Source organism: Lissotriton helveticus, chromosome 2_1 (genome assembly GCF_964261635.1).
Source record: "Lissotriton helveticus chromosome 2_1, aLisHel1.1, whole genome shotgun sequence".
Lineage (NCBI taxonomy): Eukaryota > Metazoa > Chordata > Amphibia > Caudata > Salamandridae > Lissotriton > Lissotriton helveticus.
Genome location: NC_136059.1, coordinates 2,025,039,954 through 2,025,061,262, shown reverse-complemented (window position 1 = coordinate 2,025,061,262; position 21,309 = coordinate 2,025,039,954). Strand labels below are relative to the sequence as shown.

At 43.3% G+C, this 21,309-nt stretch overlaps 1 protein-coding gene across 3 annotated transcripts in view; it reads right to left on the bottom strand.

The window, feature by feature from the left end:
* The window catches only part of TMEM144 (transmembrane protein 144), a 162,288-nt gene that overhangs the window by 20,480 nt on the left and 120,499 nt on the right, over nt 1-21,309 (bottom strand). For 2 of the 3 annotated variants that reach the window (XM_078676991.1, XM_078676993.1), the window contains exons 9-10: nt 17,227-17,346; nt 9,326-9,423 (exon numbers count right to left, since the gene is read on the bottom strand). In XM_078676991.1, coding sequence (XP_078533117.1) covers nt 9,326-9,423; nt 17,227-17,346 — 218 coding nt within the window. The remainder of the gene's footprint in view (nt 1-9,325; nt 9,424-17,226; nt 17,347-21,309) is intronic. The other variant, XM_078676992.1, reaches the window with a different exon arrangement.

The window sequence follows — 21,309 nt, the reverse complement described above, 5'->3', positions numbered from 1 at the left end:
CAGCACAATACCCTTGCTGCAACAACATCAACTGTTGCATGGCTAAACACTTATAAGGTCCCAAAGGCGAGACCTATTGGCTATGCCAATGCTTGTTCAAGGAGCTCTTGGAGCTCTTGGACCTGTTCCTCAAAAAGGCTACGATGTTCTCGGCTGAGGGTAGGGTTTCAGGGTGGGATCTTGGGAGGGGGTGAGAGAAGTTCTAGCCAGTAGCCATGTTGACCCCCCTAATACCCACTTGTCTGACGCGATTTGATCAGCTTGGCATGCAGTTGATTGCAAAATGTGGGGATTTTCTTTCATAATGCAGAGGGCATTTTATGATATTCATGTAAACCTTGTTACTGCCATTTTGGGCGGGGAGGGGTGGTGTGCATGTTTAATCTACCCTGACATGGTGTGTATGTGGTTGTGCTCATTTGTCGCTCAATAGGTAAAGCTGTATGTAGGTGAACCTAATAAAGAGCACTTTACACATTGTTGTTTCATAGGCAATCAGACAGACTTGCACTCGATTGTTAGGGACTCCAAACAACTTCTGATGAAATTTAGGACCAATTAGGAGCATTGATGGTACCAAGGTTGAATAAATAATTAACATTTCACCATTTCATGCAATTAAATATTTTATGCACTTTTATATTTCACAATATACTATAATTCGTTAAAGTGTTAAAGTAAAAACAATAAATGTGCTGAACTATAGCTATTAACATGCTTTTAGAAAAGCAACTTGCAATAATGTACAACGTGAAGTATAACCATCCTTAGTTTTCGTAGGTCATTAGACCAGTTTATTTGACGCATAGTAATACAGATCACATTAATAGAGTTTTCAGTGACTGTATTAAAAATATGGATAAGTCACTCATCTCACCATTTAGCAAATCAGCATTATGCTGAAATGTACATTCTCCTAACTGCATCATCTGTAAGGGTGGAAGTTATTTATCAACATAATCTCCGAAAACAATACGTTCTCTCGGATTTGCTACTTCAAGATACACATGTTCAGGTCATGGGCTTAGAGCTGAAACTTAAATTTGGCCCAAACAAATACTTTGGTGTCATGTATTTTTTCTTTTTAGAGAAATGAAAAATAATAGTGAATATTCTCATTCAAAATGTTATAAAGCACAGAAATAAACAAATGTTTTTGGAAAATGACAATGAAAAAGTAATAGCTCTGACCACAAAAATCTCTGGAATACTCCTCCACTGTTTCTTCTATGAAAACATATCCCAGAGATAAGCTGGTGAAGGAGAGTTGCCATGTTAAACAAGCATTTACAATGCAATAGGTCTCGCATTATTAAAGTTTGAGCTATTGGCATTGTAAATGACAATACCTTTAATTCATTTGTTTTTAAAACCTGCAATCGGTCCATAAACACGCACTTTGAACGGATAGTCCTTGTATTCAAAAGGATTCACAGCTCGAGACGCACAACCACACACACACAGCCACATACACACAGCCGCACACACACAGCCGCCACACACCCGCCACAAACAAACACACACAGCCGCCACATACACACAGCCACACACACACAGCCACACACACACACAGCCACACACACACACACACACACACAGCCACACACAGCCACATACACAGCCACACACAGCCACATACACAGCCACATACACACACACAACCACACAGACAACCACACACACAACCACACACACACCACCACCACACACACACACACACACACACCACCACACACACACCACCACCACACACACACCACCACACACACCACCACACACACAACCACCACACACACACCACCACACACACAACCACACATACAACCACACATACAACCACACTGTCAGTGCACACTTTAACCAGGCACAGGCACCATCAGTCGTCAGTGCACGCTTTCACTGGGCACAAACACCACTAGCCGTCAGTGCACGCTTTTACCGGGCCCAAACACCACCAGCTGTCAGTGCACGCTTTCATCAGACACACACCACCAGCCGTCAGTGCACACTTTAACAAGGTACGCACACCACCGACCGTCAGTGCACGCTTCCACCAGGCACACCCACCACCAGCCGGCAGTGCACACTTCCACCAGGCGCACACACCACCAGCCATCAGTGCACAATTTCTACAGGCACACACACCACCAGCCATCAGTGCACACATCAATTGTTAACGCATCCACAAATAACTATTGTAGCAATCGCAGTATGGCGCACTTTACTTTCAAACATATTCATCTAAAGCGCAGCATGCCACCACTGCTACAAAAATAAATACACATTTTTGTTGGCCTACAATTTATAGACTTGTGGTGCAATTGGTGTTGCAATATTAAGCAATGCCAATTGCTCAAACTTAATTAACCCGAGACCTATTGCATTGTAAATGCTTGTTGGAAACTGCGCATGCGCGGGAGCCTGCGCATGCACAGAGATTGCTTCACTCTCCGTGCCTCTCCGCGATAGTCCCTTCCGCGACTTTCGCCCACCCCTGGTGTAGACCATGACATAGGCCTGTCTCATATGTTGCAGTGCTGTTGATTCAGGAGGAGGGCCCAAAGCGCTACCCTCATAGTGATGGAAGTCTACTATCTTCACCAAGAGGTAAGCTGCATAAGCGTATTGGTGGTAACATACCGAGTAGTGATCAGTAGAAGTGAATAGGTCATTTTTTCCCTGTGCCACTGGAGTGAGGCAAATAGACTCACTCACCTTTTTAAAGTTCTGTTGCTGTGTGCTTAACTCACCCTTGACCTACATCCTATAGATGTAGAGTGCCGTACAGCACAGGAGTGGTGGCTCTATGCTTAATGTATGTGTGCCTAGACAGGGTACAGTACAGGGAGAGAGCACTACTGGGTGTGTATATGCCTGTGAGGAATACATTACAGAGAAATGTATTGTTGTGCAGTGCATATGCAATAGAAGTATGTGTTTGTGCAAGTATGCTTGTGAGAAGTACAACACATGAAGGGTAAAGGGTTTGTGCAATGCCGACATGGCAAGTGTGTGCTGGCAGTGTTTGTGTTTGCAAATAGCACACCCTGGTACAATACAGAAAAGCTACAGTACTGAATGTGTTTCTGTAGTGGCACAATGCATGGAGGTAATAGTACTGGAGAGTATGTGTGCTATGAAAGTACACGGAGTACAAGTGTGCCTGCAAATGCACATTACATGGAGGACACTGCGTTCCATTTTGGGAGGCCCAGGCCTGTTTGATGAAGACATGTGGAGTAGAATAATCTTTCCTTCCCTCCCCCACCAACAGATTTGTGTACTGCTGCATTCCTGTGAGCTGGGTGGAACACACACTGGACGAATAGAGGAAGAGACTCCTCTTTACATATTAAAATGTACGATGCTAGATCTCAAGGAAGGGACAGGGACGTCTCAGTAAGGAGATGGGGCTGATGAGAGAATAATATAGAGTAGGGCTAGGAGCGCATAATTAAGCTTTTGAGGCACGTATCTATGTAGCTGACATCAGGTGTGAACTCTGGCCACCTCCATAAACTGTGTTGTGGGTCTATCAACTTCAGATTCTTTCCTGCTTTGCCAGACAGCCTTTCAAGAGGGAAGAGGAGGTAAAATATACACTGCAAAAGAATCATAATCCTAACACAAAACTTCAAAGACTCAGGCCCTAAATTAAATTTGGTATCTTGAAAAGTGATATAAGAAGGGGAGGCTGAAACCCCAAAATGTGTTATCAGCCAGATGGGCTGTGTGAGAAGGGGAAGCTCTGCAAGACTTTTGCCTGGGACTACTAGGACTGAGGACCAAGGCCTGCTAGTCTTCTTAATGGTTGAGAGTAATTACCCAGGGAAACCAAGACCTCCTACCCTGGAGCCTGCCTGATTTCTAAGACCGTCCATCAAGCGCAGTGTGGGGAGTGCCAGGCGCGTACTGCCTTATTTGGGTGACCACGTATGCCAGAGGGGGTGACTGTTAAAGTAATTGTGTGACCAGCGTACCAATACTTGTGGACGCCTTAGTGGCGACCAGTGCGTCGGTGCCAAAATGCCAAACATTTCAGTTGTTGCCAGGACTAGAGTGAGACTGACCAGTGGGTCAAGCCCACACATTGATATCTGCCCCGACTCACCTTGAGGGCTGTGGAGGATGTCTAAGAAGATGTCACACCCTTGCTGAGCTCCGGTTGGGAAATTACCTAAACGTTTGGAAAAGAATGCAGGTTATTCTTGTGACTGGTGCTGATCCCAAATTGAAGGGAACAATTTGGACTTTTCTATTGAAGGGAACAATTTGGACTTTTCTTTCTAGACCATAGGGAAATCACTTAAACATTACAAGATGGTTTTCTATAACCACGTGAGCGTTTTGGTACTCCTATATAAAGTGGGCTCTCCCATACTGGAATGTACCAGCAAGCTGTAATTTGTTTTGTGATTTCTAATTTTTTTTTATTAATTAAAACCTTCCCTCTCCTCGTGGAAAAAACTGTTTTAACCAATATGCGAGAATGTTAAAGAATGGAAAATTTAATCTGCATTGTAGCAAATTCCATTGTGTATATCTGGGGTTATTTGTACCATGTTATAATATTATTTGATAGACAAATGGCTTGAGTCATCCTTACTATGCAAACACCACCTCTTTCAAGTCATTCGTGAGCATGTTGAGGTCTAGTGGAAGTGCAACCAGCCATACTCCTTTATGACGCAGTTCTGCAATGATGACGAGGATATCTTGGCAAAAAGAAATCCAAAATGGTCATCCATATACCTTATTGTTGCTTACACTTACCTTTATTTCGATTTTTCTGTATTTTTTTATTTCTTGACTTGGAGCTGCAGTAGAAATGTGTTGGGTAGTGATTAGCTGCTTCTTTTTTGTGTGCCTAATTGACGTGATCTTTCAAGGTGGGTAGGGGTGTCACGCAAGCCCCTGTGGCGGAGCCTCACCCTTCAGGCGACCCCCATTCATCCCACGGCCTGTGAATATCCATGAAATAAGCGTCTCCTGGTGTAGTCGGGCCTTTCTCCATATTCCGTAGGGATGATCCATCATTTTGCGTCACGCCACTGAAGGCGGGTGAAAAGCAGCCCGTTTAATTTGTTTAAAATGTGTTGTCAAGTGAACAGGTAGGAAACAGCATAGTTTTGTTATGGTGGGAAACTTTGTTTCACAATTGTACGTAGCAGTATTATAACGGTTCATTGTTACAATTGTGCATAGTCCATGCTGATTTGTAATTTTAAACATCTTCACGTTTACTCGGTTACAGCGTGGTTTGAAAAATCTATATTGATAGATGGACAGCCGGCGTCCTGTACGGCTTAACTTAATGAGCAGCCGGCAGACCGTCTCTTCTGCCCATCCCGAGGGAGCTCCACGCTTATTATGTGGAGCGGAGCTTTGCCTTTTCGCGGAATTATTTTTAACCCCTTCGGGGCTGATGACGAGCTGGGCTCGTTATGGCGCACACCGGTCGTGCGCTGATGACGAGCCCAGCTCGTCACGAGCTCCACCCTTGGGGAAGCGCTGGCGCTCCCCCCGAGGGTCTGCGATCTTCTTTTAAAGTACGGGGATGGCAGCGGAAGAGTTTCCGCTGCCGCCCCGCCCCTCCCCATGGGAATCCCTGATGACGTCAGCGCGCGCTGATATCATCAGGGATTCCCAGGCGCTCGGGAAGCCATTTGCTTCCTGCGCGCCGAGGGAAAAGGTAGGTTTTTCGTGTGTGGGGTAGTCTCTTTGCCCAAAAAGGGCACAATTTCACTGCGAAATTGAGGTGCGACCACGTTGCGTTTTGTGCTGTTTCCTGTCGCAGGCACTAGGCAGACCCAGGCAAGTGAGGTACCATTTTTTTCGGGAGACCCAGGGGAACGTTGGGTGGGTGGAAATTTGTTGATCCACGCAGATTCCAGAACTTTCCACCACAGAAATGTGAGGAAAATGCGTTTTTTGTCAATTTCTTAGCTTTGCAAGGGATTCTGGGTAACAGAACCTGGTGGTAGGCAGTCGAGTCACCCCATCCTGAATTCCCCTGGGTGTCTAGTTTGAAAAATGTATAGGTTTGCTAGGTTTCCCTAGGTGCAGGCAGAGCTAGGGTTCAAAAACAAAAGGTAGTCTCTTTGTCCAAAAAGGGCACGATTTCACTGCGAAATTGAGGTGTGACCACGTTGCGTTTTGCGCTGTTTCCTGTCGCAGGCACTAGGCAGACCCAGGCAAGTGAGGTACCATTTTTTTCGGGAGACCCGGGGGAACGCTGGGTGGGTGGAAATTTGTTGATCCACGCAGATTCCAGAACTTTTCCACCACAGAAATGTGAGGAAAATGCGTTTTTTTGTCAATTTCTTAGCTTTGCAAGGGATTCTGGGTAACAGAACCTGGTGGTAGGCAGTCGAGTCACCCCATCCTGAATTCCCCTGGGTGTCTAGTTTTTAAAAAATGTATAGGTTTGCTAGGTTTCCCTAGGTTTCGGCAGAGCTAGGGTTAAAAAATAAAAGGTAGTCTCTTTGCCCAAAAAGGGCACGATTTCACTGCGAAATTGAGGTGCGACCACGTTGCGTTTTGCGCTGTTTCCTGTCGCAGGCACTAGGCAGACCCAGGCAAGTGAGGTACTATTTTTTTCGGGAGACCCGGGGGAACGCTGGGTGGGTGGAAATTTGTTGATCCACGCAGATTCCAGAACTTTCCACCACAGAAGTGGGAGGAAAATGCGTTTTTTTTGTCAATTTCTTAGCTTTGCAAGGGATTCTGGGTAACAGAACCTGGTGGTAGGCAGTCGAGTCACCCCATCCTGAATTCCCCTGGGTGTCTAGTTTTCAAAAATGTATAGGTTTGCTAGGTTTCCCTATGCGCCGGCAGAGCTAGGGTTCAAAAACAAAAGGTAGTCTCTTTGTCCAAAAAGGGCACGATTTCACTGCGAAATTGAGGTGCGACCACGTTGCGTTTTGCGCTGTTTCCTGTCGCAGGCACTAGGCAGACCCAGGCAAGTGAGGTACCATTTATTTCGGGAGACCTGGGGGGGAACGCTGGGTGGGTGGAAATTTGTTGATCCACGCAGATTCCAGAACTTTCCACCACAGAAATGTGAGGAAAATGCGTTTTTTTTGTCAATTTCTTAGCTTTGCAAGGGATTCTGGGTAACAGAACCTGGTGGTACGTAGTTGAGTCACCCCATCCTGAATTCCCCTGGGTGTCTAGTTTTCAAAAATGTATAGGTTTGCTAGGTTTCCCTAGGTGCCGGCAGAGCTAGGGTTAAAAAAAAAACAAAGGTAGTCTCTTTGCCCAAAAAGGGCACGATTTCACTGCGAAATTGAGGTGCAACCACGTTGCGTTTTGCGCTGTTTCCTGTCGCAGCCACTAGGCAGACCCAGGCAAGTGAGGTACCATTTTTTTCGGGAGACCCGGGGGAACGCTGGGTGGGTGGAAATTTGTTGATCCACGCAGATTCCAGAACTTTCCACCACAGAAATGTGAGGAAAATGCATTTTTTTTTTACAATTTCTTAGCTTTGCAAGGGATTCTGGGTAACAGAACCTGGTGGTAGGCAGTCTAGTCACCCCATCCTGAATTCTCCTGGGTGTCTAGTTTTCAAAAATGTATAGGTTTGCTAGGTTTCCCTAGGTGCCGGCAGAGCTAGGGTGCAAAAACTACAGCTAGGCACTTTGCCATAAAAGGGTCCATTTTTAACTGCAAAATTGAGGTGTGACCACGTTGCATTTTGCGCCGTTTCCTGTCGCAGGCACAAGGCCGACCCACACAAGTGAGGTACCGTTTTTATCGGGAGACTTAGGGTAATTCAGATTTGTAAATCAACTGTTATTACCAATTGAGGTTTCATGCATTTCTCCCTTCCCAATGAAAGACATTGTGTTAAAAAAAAATCTTTTTAAAAAATGACCAATAATTCTCATGCTAGTATGAGTATTCCCAATTTCGAAAATGTGCAATTATATACTGTTTCTAAACTCTATAATTTGTACCCAAATCAGAAATACATAGGTGTCTTTCATACAGATTTTTCCATGTATACATTTTCCAAGAAAAAGTACTCTATACCCAGTAAATAAAGAAATACCATTGCAAGTTGCTGCTCAGTTTTTGGCTCTGGGTTCGTCGGGTTCTTGGTGAAACTACAAGTCCTATATATCCCCACAACCAGGAAGGTCTAACGGATGTAACGGTATATTGATTTCCAAGAGCTGTCAAAATTACAAGAAGCTATAGGTGAAAACGTTGAGACAAAAGGCTGTTTTTTCAACAAAGTTTCAATTATTCCAATATTTAACTGTTAGTTTCTATAAAGAAACCTTCATGGATTTAAACAAATGACCCCTTTCTGAATTCAGAATTTTGTCTACTTTTCGAAAATGTATAGCCTTCCAAGATCCATTATTGCTTTCAAACTCATTTCTACCATTAACTGGAAGGAGGTGGAAAGCTCTAAAAATAGCAAAAATAGGCTATGTCCCAGAAAAATGCCAAAACTGTGTGAAAAATGTTGGTTCTCTGACAAAAGACTGTCATTCCCTAAAAACTGAGAAAATGGAGATTTCAGCCCCACAAACCCTTTTTTGATACCATTTGCAGGGAAAAACCCAGAGGCTTTCATTTGCAGCCCGTTTTTCCCATTTTTCTGAAAAAAACAAAAATTTAACTATATTTTGGTTAATTTCTGGGACCCCTCCAGGGGAATCCACAAACCCTGGGCACCTTTAGAATCCACATGATGTTGGAAGAAAAGGACGCAAATTTGGCGTGGATAACTTATGTGGTCAAACAGTTACAGGGGCCTAAGCGCGCACTACCCCAAATCTTCAAAAAAAGGCTTAGCACAGGAGGGGAAAAGGCCTAGCAGCGAAGGGGTTAAGAGCTCTTGCAAAATGACTGCTTAATTAAAAAGTCAAAACGAAACCTAAGAGCCTCGCGCGTGAGTTTGTACCGTAGACCGCTCACGTCGCGATTAGGTTTCGGTTTCCAAGGGCAATGGCAGAGTCGGATTCCGACGCGCGCGACCCAATCCCAAGGCGCGCGTCGGAATCCGACTCTGCCATGCGTCTCAATGTGCGCGTGGCCTGCTCTTGCCCCCCCTCGTTTGTCGGCTGACCCGACAGCTATAGTGCTCTCTGCGAGAGCGCGCTTTCGCGCGCTTTTCGCAGCGAGCCCTAAAAACGGCATTTCTAATTTAAATACTTCAAATAGATAAAAATGTTTTAGGCATGCTAAAGAGTACTTAAGATCTAAGTATGAGATACCTGCATGCATATTAGAATAACTAAGCATCAATGATTACTCAAGCACATCTCAAAATAATGCTCTTTAAAAAAATAAAAATACTCTAATTACTTACCGCAGTAATAATTGGAAAACTGACAACAGCACTCAGGTAGTGATTAGCCATAAACCAGCAGCAATTAGCAATTCCCCAGAGTAAACCAGAAACAAAACCTATCAATGACAAGAAAAAACAAAGTAATGCTAAATTCAAGCAACAGTAACATCATAAAAGGTTTAGGAAAATAGAACTGCAAGTGCTGTGACCGATTCCCACAAATCTGCCACGCCTGTGGTTCGTCACATCAGTTATAGGTATAGGTGCTGAAATTCTAACTACAGAGATATGTTATGTCAGCACACACATATATCAGAGTGACCAGAGGAACTGTGGAGTATGCATGCAGCCGCTCAAAGCCATGTCCTACTTGGATGGGCACTCTAAAGCGGATTTTTCCCTGCCTGGGTCAACCATGCTAAGCATGGTGGTCTACAACAGACAAAAATCAACAATGACCCCACCCTCCGCCCCTAGATGCTTAGAAAAAAACAATTTTATTTCACAGAAGGAAATCCCCACTTGGTATTTTTATATCTGCAAAACTAAACAGATGTAGAACTTTACATTTTCCCCAAAGGAGCTCTAGTCGTGTTTGCAGGAGCACCTTTGACAAAGATTACACTGCCAGTGCCTCAGAAAATGCCAAACCGGTGGCTGGCCCACCACCAAACTGAAAATGACACCCAGACTCTTAACCTCTAAATGGCCACAGTTTCTCAAGAGAAACCCAGCATATAATGTAGCTCTAGAGCATTCGCAGGAAGAACTAGTGGCCGCTGAAAGTCAAAGTCATCTATAATACAATATAAAAGTTCCTTTCGGCCTAAGGAACCATATAGAGCACATGGGTAGGGTTTTGAAATAACTTATGTGTACTACTATTTGCATTGTTACTTACAGCAGTGCGATTCAAAAGACCACTGTTGATCCTGTCGCAAGAGTGAGTGTTGAGCACGCCTCTCCATGAAAGTAGAGCACAACTCCACCTGTGTTTGCTGCATTTAACGTATGCCACCACTTTGCTCCACCACAGGCATGTAAGGGCTATCCCAGAGCAGTTGTGCAAACTCTAACCAGCCAGTCAAAACGGTCCTCATCAGAGCAGCTGACTAAAGACTTAAATGGCACTGAGGTGGGCAGCTATGGGTGTGCTGTCTGATGTACTACGTATTGCTGAAGCCTTTTGAAGACACTGCAAACTGCCTCTATCACAGGAGACCTCAACCAAAAGTCCCAGCATTAGTTACAGTGGAACTGTAGTCTTTTGGTTAGGATACTGCTATACCTTGACATCACAATAGCAGTAATTCTGACAAAGTTCCAAACATAGGAAGCTATTCTTTAGCCATGCTTCAATCCCAATATTCAGTGAGGCACCATCCCAGTTGCCTCTTCAGATGAATAACGCCCTGGGATTAAGTATCCCTACACTCGCTGGAGGTGTCCTTCTATGCCTTTACATGAGTCAAGAAAGAAACAAAATCAATGCTCAATTAAACACCGGAAATGAAGGACAAAAGTGATCATGTTTCCCTACAGAGCAGCCCTGGTGCCATTTCCTATTGGGCTGGCCATCTGGGTCTGTGAATCACATGGTGTTCTAGCCAGGACTTTCTGTAAGACAACTTTGTGGTTTCTGACTTGGCACAAATACAGACCACACTTCGATTTCAGTTCTTTTTTTCATGACTTTTGTTTGCTGCAGATGTTCCTGACTGGAGTGTGGTTATTTGGGGGGGGGGGCTCAAAGAACACACACACACACGTATCTCAATAGAATGCTACTGTGCTGCGTGTATGAAGCCTTTTGCAACGCTTTGTGGATGAGGCTCTTCAAACCCTTACTGTTAGACCTGGCACCATTGGCGTGGGTCTCCATTTCATTTTTTGCTGTTGCCTCATGTGTTTTTGCGGGTGATAGAGGCTTTGGGCACTGTGCCACTGCTGTCCAGTGCAAGTGCTCCCTATTGTAAATTGATGTATGGATTAGTGATTCCATGATTGGCTAGTTTGGTTTACCTGTCAGACCCTAGTACAGTGCACCAGGAGTGCCCATGGCTTGTAAACCAAATGCTACTGGTGGGCTTGCAGCACTGGTTGTGTCACCCACAGAAGCAGCCTGTAAAAGTGTGTCTAAGGCCAGCAATTGCAGAGCCTGTGTGCAGTCTGGTACTGCCATGCTGACCGGGCAAGTGCACCCACTTGCCAGTTCCTAAACCTTCCCTTTTCTTCATATCAGACACCCCTATGGTAGGCCCAAGGGCAAGGTGCATGGAACGTATTAGGTAGGACATGCCCTTGTGGGTGGCATGTCCTAATAGTGAATTACAGCCTTTTTCATTTTCACAATTGCTAGGCTACCTGTTCTCCATAGGCCAGAATGGGCAGTTAGATTATTACCTTTCATAATCCTAACTGACTCAGGGAACATGGTAGAAATTCGAGTTTAGTATGCCTGAACTCAGAATGATTAAACAAATCTTTTAGTGAAGTTGGTTTTAACATTCTGTGTTTGAAAATACCACTTTTAGAAAGGTGGTCTTTTCTTGTCTAACTATCCAAGCCTGCCTATGCTAGGTTGTGTATTCCTTGTCTGGAGTTTGAGTGACAGGGCTGGGAGAATCCAGGAGACAGAAAGAGTCAGCCCAGTGGTGAATAGAGAGATCTGCATCTAGATGGGAGGGATGAGTTGCACCTGGGACCTGAATAGGGCTGTGCCTTTCCTCCACAATGCTGGCTCCACCTCCTGTGGGGCATCTGATGTTTCTGCCCTGCACTGTGAAAGGAAAGAAGGAGTCATGGAAACAGAGTGCTCCAGAACTGGTTTGGACTGGGCAAAGGCCCCTCTGCCCTCAGAGGACAAAGGATTTTGGGGTATAAGTATTGGGACCCTGAACCCAAGAATTTAGATCACTTTTGGACAAACAAGAAGAAACCTTTGCTGAGGAGAGGAACCTGAAGAGACTGACGAAAGACTATCCCTAAGCTGAAGTGCTGCTTGGGGGATTGGCCTGCAGTGGTTGCCTGACTGCCAAAGAAAGGAGAGAGGAACTTTGTGTGTACTTTCATCACCTTGTGTAAGTATCTCCGAGGGCTTGGAATAGAGCTTGCCTCCTGCTGAAGTCTCAGGGACAACAGACTTCACCAACTAGCTCCTCAAGAGTTCTCCTGAAGTGCCTGCAGTTGTGCTGGACTTTTTTGGGACTTGTGTGTCGCAAGGAGCTGGAATCGCGGCTCAAGATCGAGAAGCGTGTCGCAGAACTGCCGCTGCCGCATCACAACACGAAGAGCCTCGCATCGCCGGAGGAGAGGATCGACGTCGCCGCTGACGCCACCGCATCACCGGGAAGGGTGTCGCCGGAGAAGGGGATCGACCTCGCCGCAGATGCCGCCGCATCACCGGCAAGAGTGTCGCAGGGCCTGTCGCGGCTCGCATTGTTGTAGAAGCAACTCGCATTAACAGGAGAGAGGATCGACGTTGCCGCAGATGCCGCCGCATCACTGGGAAGCATGTTGCAGGGCCTGTCGCGGCTCGCATTGTGTCAAGCATCTCGCATTGCCGGGGGAGAGGATCGACGTCGCAGCAGGTGCTGACGTATCACCGGGAAGCGTGTTGCATCAAGGAGAAAGTGCCATCTTTATTTCTTTGCACCGGATCTTTGCCGCATTTCCATCATTGCAACACTTTCGTTGCCCTGCGCGTCGCATCTTAAGGTACATTGAGTCAAAGTGTTGCATTTTAAGAACTAAGCTAATTCTACTATTTTAAGTGCAGTATTGTGGATTTTTGTCATTTGTGGTCTTGTGATAAGTCTATATAAAGAATACTTATTTTTGATATAAAACCTGTGTGGTGTCCATATGTAGTGTTGTCACTTGATTACTGTATGTGTTCACAAATGCTTTACACACTGCCTCTGAGATAAGCCTGTCTGCTCGTGCCAAGTTACCAAGGGGTTGAGCAGGGGTTATTTTAGGAGTGTACCCCCTTAGCATGACTAGAGGCAAGGGTCCCTATTTGTCACAAGTACCTACCTGTGCCAACTAGAAACCCCCACATCTAACACTTACCCTGTGGTATTCTTTTGACAAAAGGATAAGGGGTCTATGTCCTGAAGGGCTATCTACTCAGCGTCTCCTAGAATACTTATTTGCCACTAGTTTCATTGGGGAGGATGAAAAACTAAGTATGGCAACCATAAACTTGAATCTTTGAATTCTAGCAATTATTACAACTAAAAGACAAACAGCTTTATGCACACAGATAGAGAGCAAGACTGCAAGGGCTACACAAATGAACTAAGATTACAGAATAGAAGTGGTATGCATTAGCCATACTGCATAAGAATACAACACCAGGCATAATATTGACTGCGTACTGGTATACAAAAGCTATGAATAAAAAAGTATATCTCTTTGTTGCTCATTTTCTTTGTGTAAGCACTGCTCTTTCTATAATGGGAAAGCTTATGCTAGCTTTACTTTCTTTGAGTCACTTGCTTATTTCTATTGATGTGGTCTACTTTCATAGAAGGCCTATGAAATCTGTTTCAGACTTGGCGAAGGAGCCCAAGATATAACTTACGATAGTTGCCTGGTAGAGAGAGAATCCATGGATGGGGATATTTCATGGATTCTTCAATTTCTCCAATGGACTCCCAAAATAACATAAGGAAGCAGAGTAGGGGAGACTTACTAGGTCAGCAAGCTAAGTGCTAAGTTCTCTTGACAATGTGACCAAGTGAAGCGGTGCTTGAGCAGAGGGATTTATTGAACAGATTCTATCATTCTTACTAATTTTCCTAAATGGCAGGAATATATATAATAGGCATATGTTTAGTAGATAGTACAGATTTCATAATGGTGGCATTTTCCCCGTTTTTAATTTGGCTAGTGTGTAGGTCTGAATCAGCACAATGAAATGACAATCAGTGCACTCACGATTATTACCAGGCACAGGAGCTTGCTAAATTATGCAAAACAAAAAAGGAAAAGAAGACCTACGGACCTTAAAGGTAAAAGCATATATTATATCAAAAGGGGAAAAACTTTTAAACCAAGCAGAGTGGTAGAACACATGACAACCATGAACTTTCACAATAAAGTTTCATTCATTTTTATATCCAAAACCAAACATAAAAATTGGAGCCCTTACTCCTTCAAATATTGGTCAAATGTTGGTAAGCATACTATTTCTTGCAATCCATGTGGTATCAACACCTAACAAAATTTATATATTTACTAGTAATTGATTGGGGATATAGTATAATTCATGTAAAATATGTTGGGAAACACAAAATTAAAAGGAAGTAAATAAAAAAGAAGAGATAAATTATTGTACCCTTTTCAAATTGCGTAAGAATGTTACATGTTCACTGGCTTCAATAACTGATCTTCTATGACACATAATACATACATAAAAATAAAAATAGGATTGGCAATTGTGCTGGCAGAAAATGGGATTATTAATCACCAAAAAGGAAGTACTGCTCTAATGTAAATAAGTAATTCTAAGTCCATGTTTAAGCCAGCTGCATCTAAGAACTTATAATTAGGCAATCTTTACTTTCTTTGTGTCTCTTTTCCCGTTCCCACTTCTGCTCAGCGGTAGAGTACACTAAATTATGTAGATGATTGAGAGAGTTTTAAAAAAAACAGCTATTCCAAATGAAAATGATTTAAATCTGTTTTAATGGTTGCATATTTCAGTGCAAAGATTTATTCCGACAAAGACTTTTGGTGGAATTGTTCAATTGCATTACTTTTTCTCATTTAAAGTTTGACAGTGTTCTTGCTCTGCTAAATTCACTATTCAACCGCTCTATTGAGATTTGGTGGACATGTCAGAGTAGTCAATTTGCCTTGCCAGGTATATCAGATTTTTGGGACCCCATTTTCACTGGTATTAGGACTCTGTGTATTGTGATTCTGCTATTCAGTTCCACAATTTGTGTGCTCTGGGGCTAAAATGGTACAAGTAAAATAGGTTTTACCCAGTTGGTCTATTTAGCTTTCCTGTAAATCCATAGTAGAAGGAGCATCAATGAATGCGCATTTATACCAACCACACATGTCAAAAGTATATGGCTGCCAGGAGCACCACTGTCCTCAGGCTGCAGCTTGAAAGTACTGCAATAACACATGGTACGGAGAAGTGTGCTCGCCATGAAGGAAAACCTATTGTTACCCTTAAAGTGTACATCGTTAAACTCACAAGACAGATGTCTTTAATTTAAATAAAAAAATAAAAAAAAGAAAAGACTATATTTAAAGTGTACCCTCATAGTGATTAAAAGTTTAAGAGCCATTCTGTTAGTGTAGCTACAGTGCCCACAGGAAAGCCTAGGTGTGATTAAAATACTTCATTTTGTAGCGCCCCTTTGGGAAAATCGTAGCAAAACCCTTTAAATCAGATTCTGAATATTAAATGAAATATAATTTGGAGCTAAAATCTGATTTTTGATAAATTGACTGGAAAAATAACACTATCAAAATGTACTTTAGGCTGCCTGAACCAGAACAAGAACTGGCTTAAAATCATCATAACTCTTGAGCTAGAGTACACATTCATAACTGGGAGACTTAACGATCCTACCTAAGAAGAAAATGGCCTACATCTGAACATAGGAAGAACAGTAGTAGTGAGAATTGCTGACCACCGAGCAAGGATTGCCTATCTGGGAGTGGAAAGGAACAGCTGGCCGAGTGAATGAAGACCTCTTGCAACTTGGAGATGTCAGGCAGTCCCAGGACCACCTAGACAATCAGGCTCCAATAACAGTGACAGTGAGAACCAGTTTGGACCCTGCCCGTTAGCAGGAGAGCACATAATAGCAGGGAAGAGGCCCCAGGGCTGGAGAAAGGCCTGCCTGGTGGCAGAAGGTTCCGCCATATGGAAACAGAGGCTCCTTGGTACGGTTACTGTAAGACAAAGAGTAAGTGCTTCGAAAAGAGTTGGAGGACGATGAGAAAATGTTTAGGATCAGGTGGCAGAATTTCTCCAATTACTAGCTAGTGTACATGATTTTTCTGGTACTCCAACCATCAACTCCTCAGAACATTCTTGCACCTGGGAAGGCCCCACCTGAAAAAGACCTCGCAGGACGTATTGTCCATACTCCTGATGGTGAAACCATATCCACTCAAGGACTTCTGAATCTAGCTGACAAACCAGGCACCGGAACTACTCTCCAAGAGACTGGCAATTGACCTCCTGTTTGCCTGCCTTGGGGCACAAAAAGTAAGGACTCCTACTCCAAAATGCGCCACCTGTTCACAGGGGGTTAGACGCTGTAGGAGACATGCCTGGTAAGAGAATTGAAGCATAGAGGTCTTTCCAAAGGAGCTTGGGGCTACAGGACTGAAAAGAAGGAAATTTCCAGTTTTTCAATCTTCGGTGGACAGAATAAGGTGTTGAGGCTTGCCTAGGAAGGTTACACCGTAAGATTGAGAAAAAAGAAGACAAAAAAAGAACAGGTTCATATCACACTGAGGTTAAGAGGGACCTCGCAGTAAAAGTACCCTATCTCATACAGCCATGCGTGGCTATAGCTTCTAGCTTTGCCCAATTGAAGCATTTCAACTTTCAAAAAAGTGATCAAGCTTGAAGGAAAAACCTTGGACCAGAGAGAAGTATTGGTGTCTGCCTAATTTTGTAGATAATTAAGAATACAAATTGTAGAGCTGTTTGGGGATAGAAAGTAAAAATGGATTGATGAGACCAACATGTACAGCCATGATTTGTGCATTGGTGAGGTATTAGCTGGAGGACACTGAATTCAGCTAATTGAATGTTCTTTCAGAGGAACTTTGTGAAATGGTAAATACAGAGTAGAGACAGTCAACCAGAAGTCTCGGATTTTAGAAGAGCAAAAAAGGCAAAATGATAAAATTGCATATTAATCCTCATACAGTACCTGGTAATATTGCTTCAGGATAAACCTTGGGGTGATTTTTCATAACTGCACAGTATATTAGAAAATAAACTGAACTGGTTAGAAAAATACCACTGAAGTGAGCAAATACGTAGTCTAAATCTGAAAGAAAACAGGTAGCAATTTTAGAAATACAATTTTAGAAATATGAAATAATATTAAGCAACATAATCATTTAACATCGATAAGTCAAAAAGTAGGTAACCATGTTAAAATCTAATATTAATATGATGAGAAAGATATGCCATAGTAATGACATTAGTCACTATGTGCCAAATAAAGCACATATACAAAACGGGTAAGTGGTTTAAAACCTGTGTAGCACCATTCATATGTTTTTTGCCATGTTTTTCATAACGCTCTAGTCACTCTCTTTTGCATTTAGTGTCCTGTGGCACAAGGGACCTTTGGTCATGCTCAGAGTGTCCTGCCAAATAAAAGGAGGCTGATGGATGATACAACTTTAATGGTTTCGTATGGGTTGTGTACAACACACTTATTCTGACAAAGGTGCCATAATGCCAAACAGCCTTATGGCAGCTAATAGATAGGGTTCTTAAAATAAAAAACAATGCTAAGACACTGAATCTGCATAACACATGGATAATTCTGTATGTTATTTCATTCAATTGGAACAATGTCATACCATTTGACTTAAATTCTGCAGGCATCCACAGTAGGCAGGTTCAAAGCAAGAGTCAGACTAGTGAGTGTAAAATCAAACTTCCATAGGGTTATTGTGGATATTATATAGCTAGGTAAAAGAGACAGGAGCCTTTCGACAAACTGCATTTTGTAGTACTTTTAGTAATACATTTAGAGGCATTACTTGGGTACTGCAAAATACTACTCCTAAACCTACAAGTAGAGACTCTGCCTCTGCTTGTTCTCTTTTCTATTCAGAGATCTTTGCTTTGATTCCAGAGATCTCTCTGCACATATTGATCTTCATTTTAAGACTAAATGTGAGGGATACAGGTAGTGGCTGAAAATGGGGAATACATACTATTAAATGGGAGGGGTGTATGGAGGAGTAAGTAGGGCTTTGGGTAGAGCTAAAACTAGTACAGTCAAAAAGGATCTAAAACAGTTGAAAGCGTACTCCAGAAAAGCCCAGGAGAAAGTCCATCACCAGACAAGGCTACTGGAACTGCAACACCCTTCTATAAAATATAATGGAGACGTGGACTTGAAATGAAACCCAATAGCAAAGAATTAAATAAATGCATATATTTAGTACTTTGTAATACAGAAACATTTTATTTTAGATTTAAAAAAAAATTATGAAATATATTTAAATTCATTTTGAATGCACTTTTCAGATTAACAGTGCTGTAAGAAGTTTGGTATAAGTTTTAATACATCTCCAAAATGATTTTATATTAAAATTGCAAACACAAGGAGATTGATGGATTCAACCCAGATCTGTGACTGGGGGTGAGTGTTTGAAAAGTTTCAGCACTCTGTCTATCATCTCCTTGTGTTTGCTTTTTTCGCCCTAAATTGGCAGGGTATGCCCAGACGTGGATCCCTTGGTCACTTTGCCACTAAATTCAAGATAGCCTGGCTGAAGAGGGCTGTTAGCCCGAGATCGCTCCCAGGATGCTTGTTTCCGGTCCAGAGAAGACATGGCTTGGCAGTTCGGGCTGGATTGTTCCCGTGAGCCACAGGGTCAAGACTGATTTGCATATAGCTGTGTCTGAACTGGGGTGGCAAAGATAGCTAAAGAATGATGACGGATTCGACTCAATCAATCAATCAAAGGTACTTTATTCGGTTAGTAAGTATAACCATAAAAGCATACAACATAAAATTTCATTTACATTTCAAATTTAGACAAAGTTTCGTATATAGAGCATATTTTCCTTGTGATCAGATAATTACAAATCATCCAAACTGATCAATTTTCACAATATAAAAACATATTTTAAAAATAATGGAGCTATTACAACAGATGAAATTGTATCCAATCTCTATAGTTCTAGGACACACTGGATTACATCATTTATAACTCATTACCTGTTAGGGACGGAATAAAAGAATAAGAATAAAGATTTCCTACGGGGTAGTGTCCGCATCCAATCAATCTACCAGATGTAACCCAGAAAATAAATCAAATCGATTGTAAGTGGGTATGTTATAGCTGCTCGATACGAGGGCTCTACTACCCACCAAGTAGTTATTTTCTGCATTCGTTCTTGCAGATGGGAGATATGATGTTCTGGGGTAGAAGTCACCTAGTTCCCAAGTTACTATAGGGCCGTCTCCTATTTGTGGCTGCCAACTTTGAAGATAAGGGACGACATGGTTATCCCTGAAGTTTATTATTACCAGGTCTCCAGCTATATCCTTTGGAAGGGATCCTAACCAGCCCACCTTTCTGACATTTAATATTCTTCCATCGATGTTAGGTGGAAGGGGTCTGTTTTTAGTTAACCAAAATGATACCTTGTTTTTTAGTTCCTGTTGTCCTTCAGTTTTTCCCTTTGTAAGCACAGGCACTCCTGAGAGGACGCATACAAATGGTGCGGCCTCTGGTGGTAGGTGTATGTTGTTAATTTTTCTTGGAATCATACATTGGTTAACGACTATCTCATCGGGGCTCGGGGCTTCTTTATTCGGCCTTATTCTAGGAGCAGACTCTGTACTATTGCAGGTTTTAGGGTTGCTTTCTGAATATAAGAGGCTGGGATTTTTGGGACTACTGATTGATTTTGGGCAGTAATATTTTGAGCAGTAGTTTTGTTTGCAACGGTAGGAGCTAAGGTCTGTTATTGCTTATATCCTGCCATTCTTTTTATAAATCGCGCATTTGCTTTGGTGGATTCCTCAATACCCATGAGCGTTTCCCCGATACTCTTCATTCTTTCTATCAGCGGGGATATTAACAAATTAACCAAGTGTTCTATCTGCGCCAATAGGGTAGCCTGTGGAGAAGATACAGGAATTTCCAATATTGGACATGCCTTAGATGCTTTAGGGGTGGTGGTATTATCCAGTGGGGAGCTTGAATGCAGTTTTTTGTTGTTTCGCTAGTCTCCCCAACTGTTTGGCACCCTTTTGCTTTCTTTTAACAGAAGGGACCTTAGGGAGCACTATCGATGGCGTATTATCTTTAACTGGTGATGAAAGGGGAATACCCAGGAGACTTTCGTTCAATTGAGCTGGTATGCTAGGCTGGGGACTTATATTTCCCGTAGAGCAGGTAGAAACACCAGTTCGCGCATTTCCCAGTTCCACAGGAGCGTACCTGGTGTTACATATCTCATTTGATTCACCCAATAAAGAAAAATTGTGTAGTATGTCAGCTGGCACCAAAGGGGATCGTTTGCTAGATGTAATTTCTATAGAGAGACGTCGTTCTGCTCTCTCTATTTCTTGATCAATTACCGTTGATGCCCTGGTTAGGTAGTGGTCCAATGTTCCATTAAGCGAACCCCCCTGAGAGATAGTGTTTTTAGGAATCCCCTTACAAGACATAGTGTGGCTAGCTTTTATATATTTAGCACAGCAAATATAACCACAACAAAACAAACACCTGGAGTGTGTAGGTTAAGAACCAGTGTAAAGTCCCTTAGGAGAGCCAAAGTGTACATGTAGGTAGTCTCTAGGTGTACGTTAGTTCTCTTTACCTCCTTTTTGCCGGTAGACCAAGGGGGGTGGCCCGGCCCGACCTCCACCGGCCCCGGACGGCCACAGACGGCCCGCACTTTGCCCGGACTTCGCCTGGCTCGCCCCGCGACGCGGGAGGTGTTGCCGTGATTGATGCGCCGCTTGGCGCGCTGATCCCAGGTGCGGCGCTAGGGATGATGGGAATTGTAGTTTCGTCCGCTGGGCCCCCCCCTCCACTCGGCGGCCACACAGAAAGCTGTTGATGTGCGGCGGCGGGAGGCGGAAGGCAGGCTGTCAGGCAGCGCAGGAGACCAACAGGTAAGGGCCAGAAAGATTTCCCAAGTGTCCCAGCTGCAAGAGAGTTCCCCGCTCCCCCGGAGGTGTTGCCGTGATTTATGCGCTGCTTGGCGCGCTGATCCCAGGTGCGGCGCTACGGATGATGGGAATTATAGT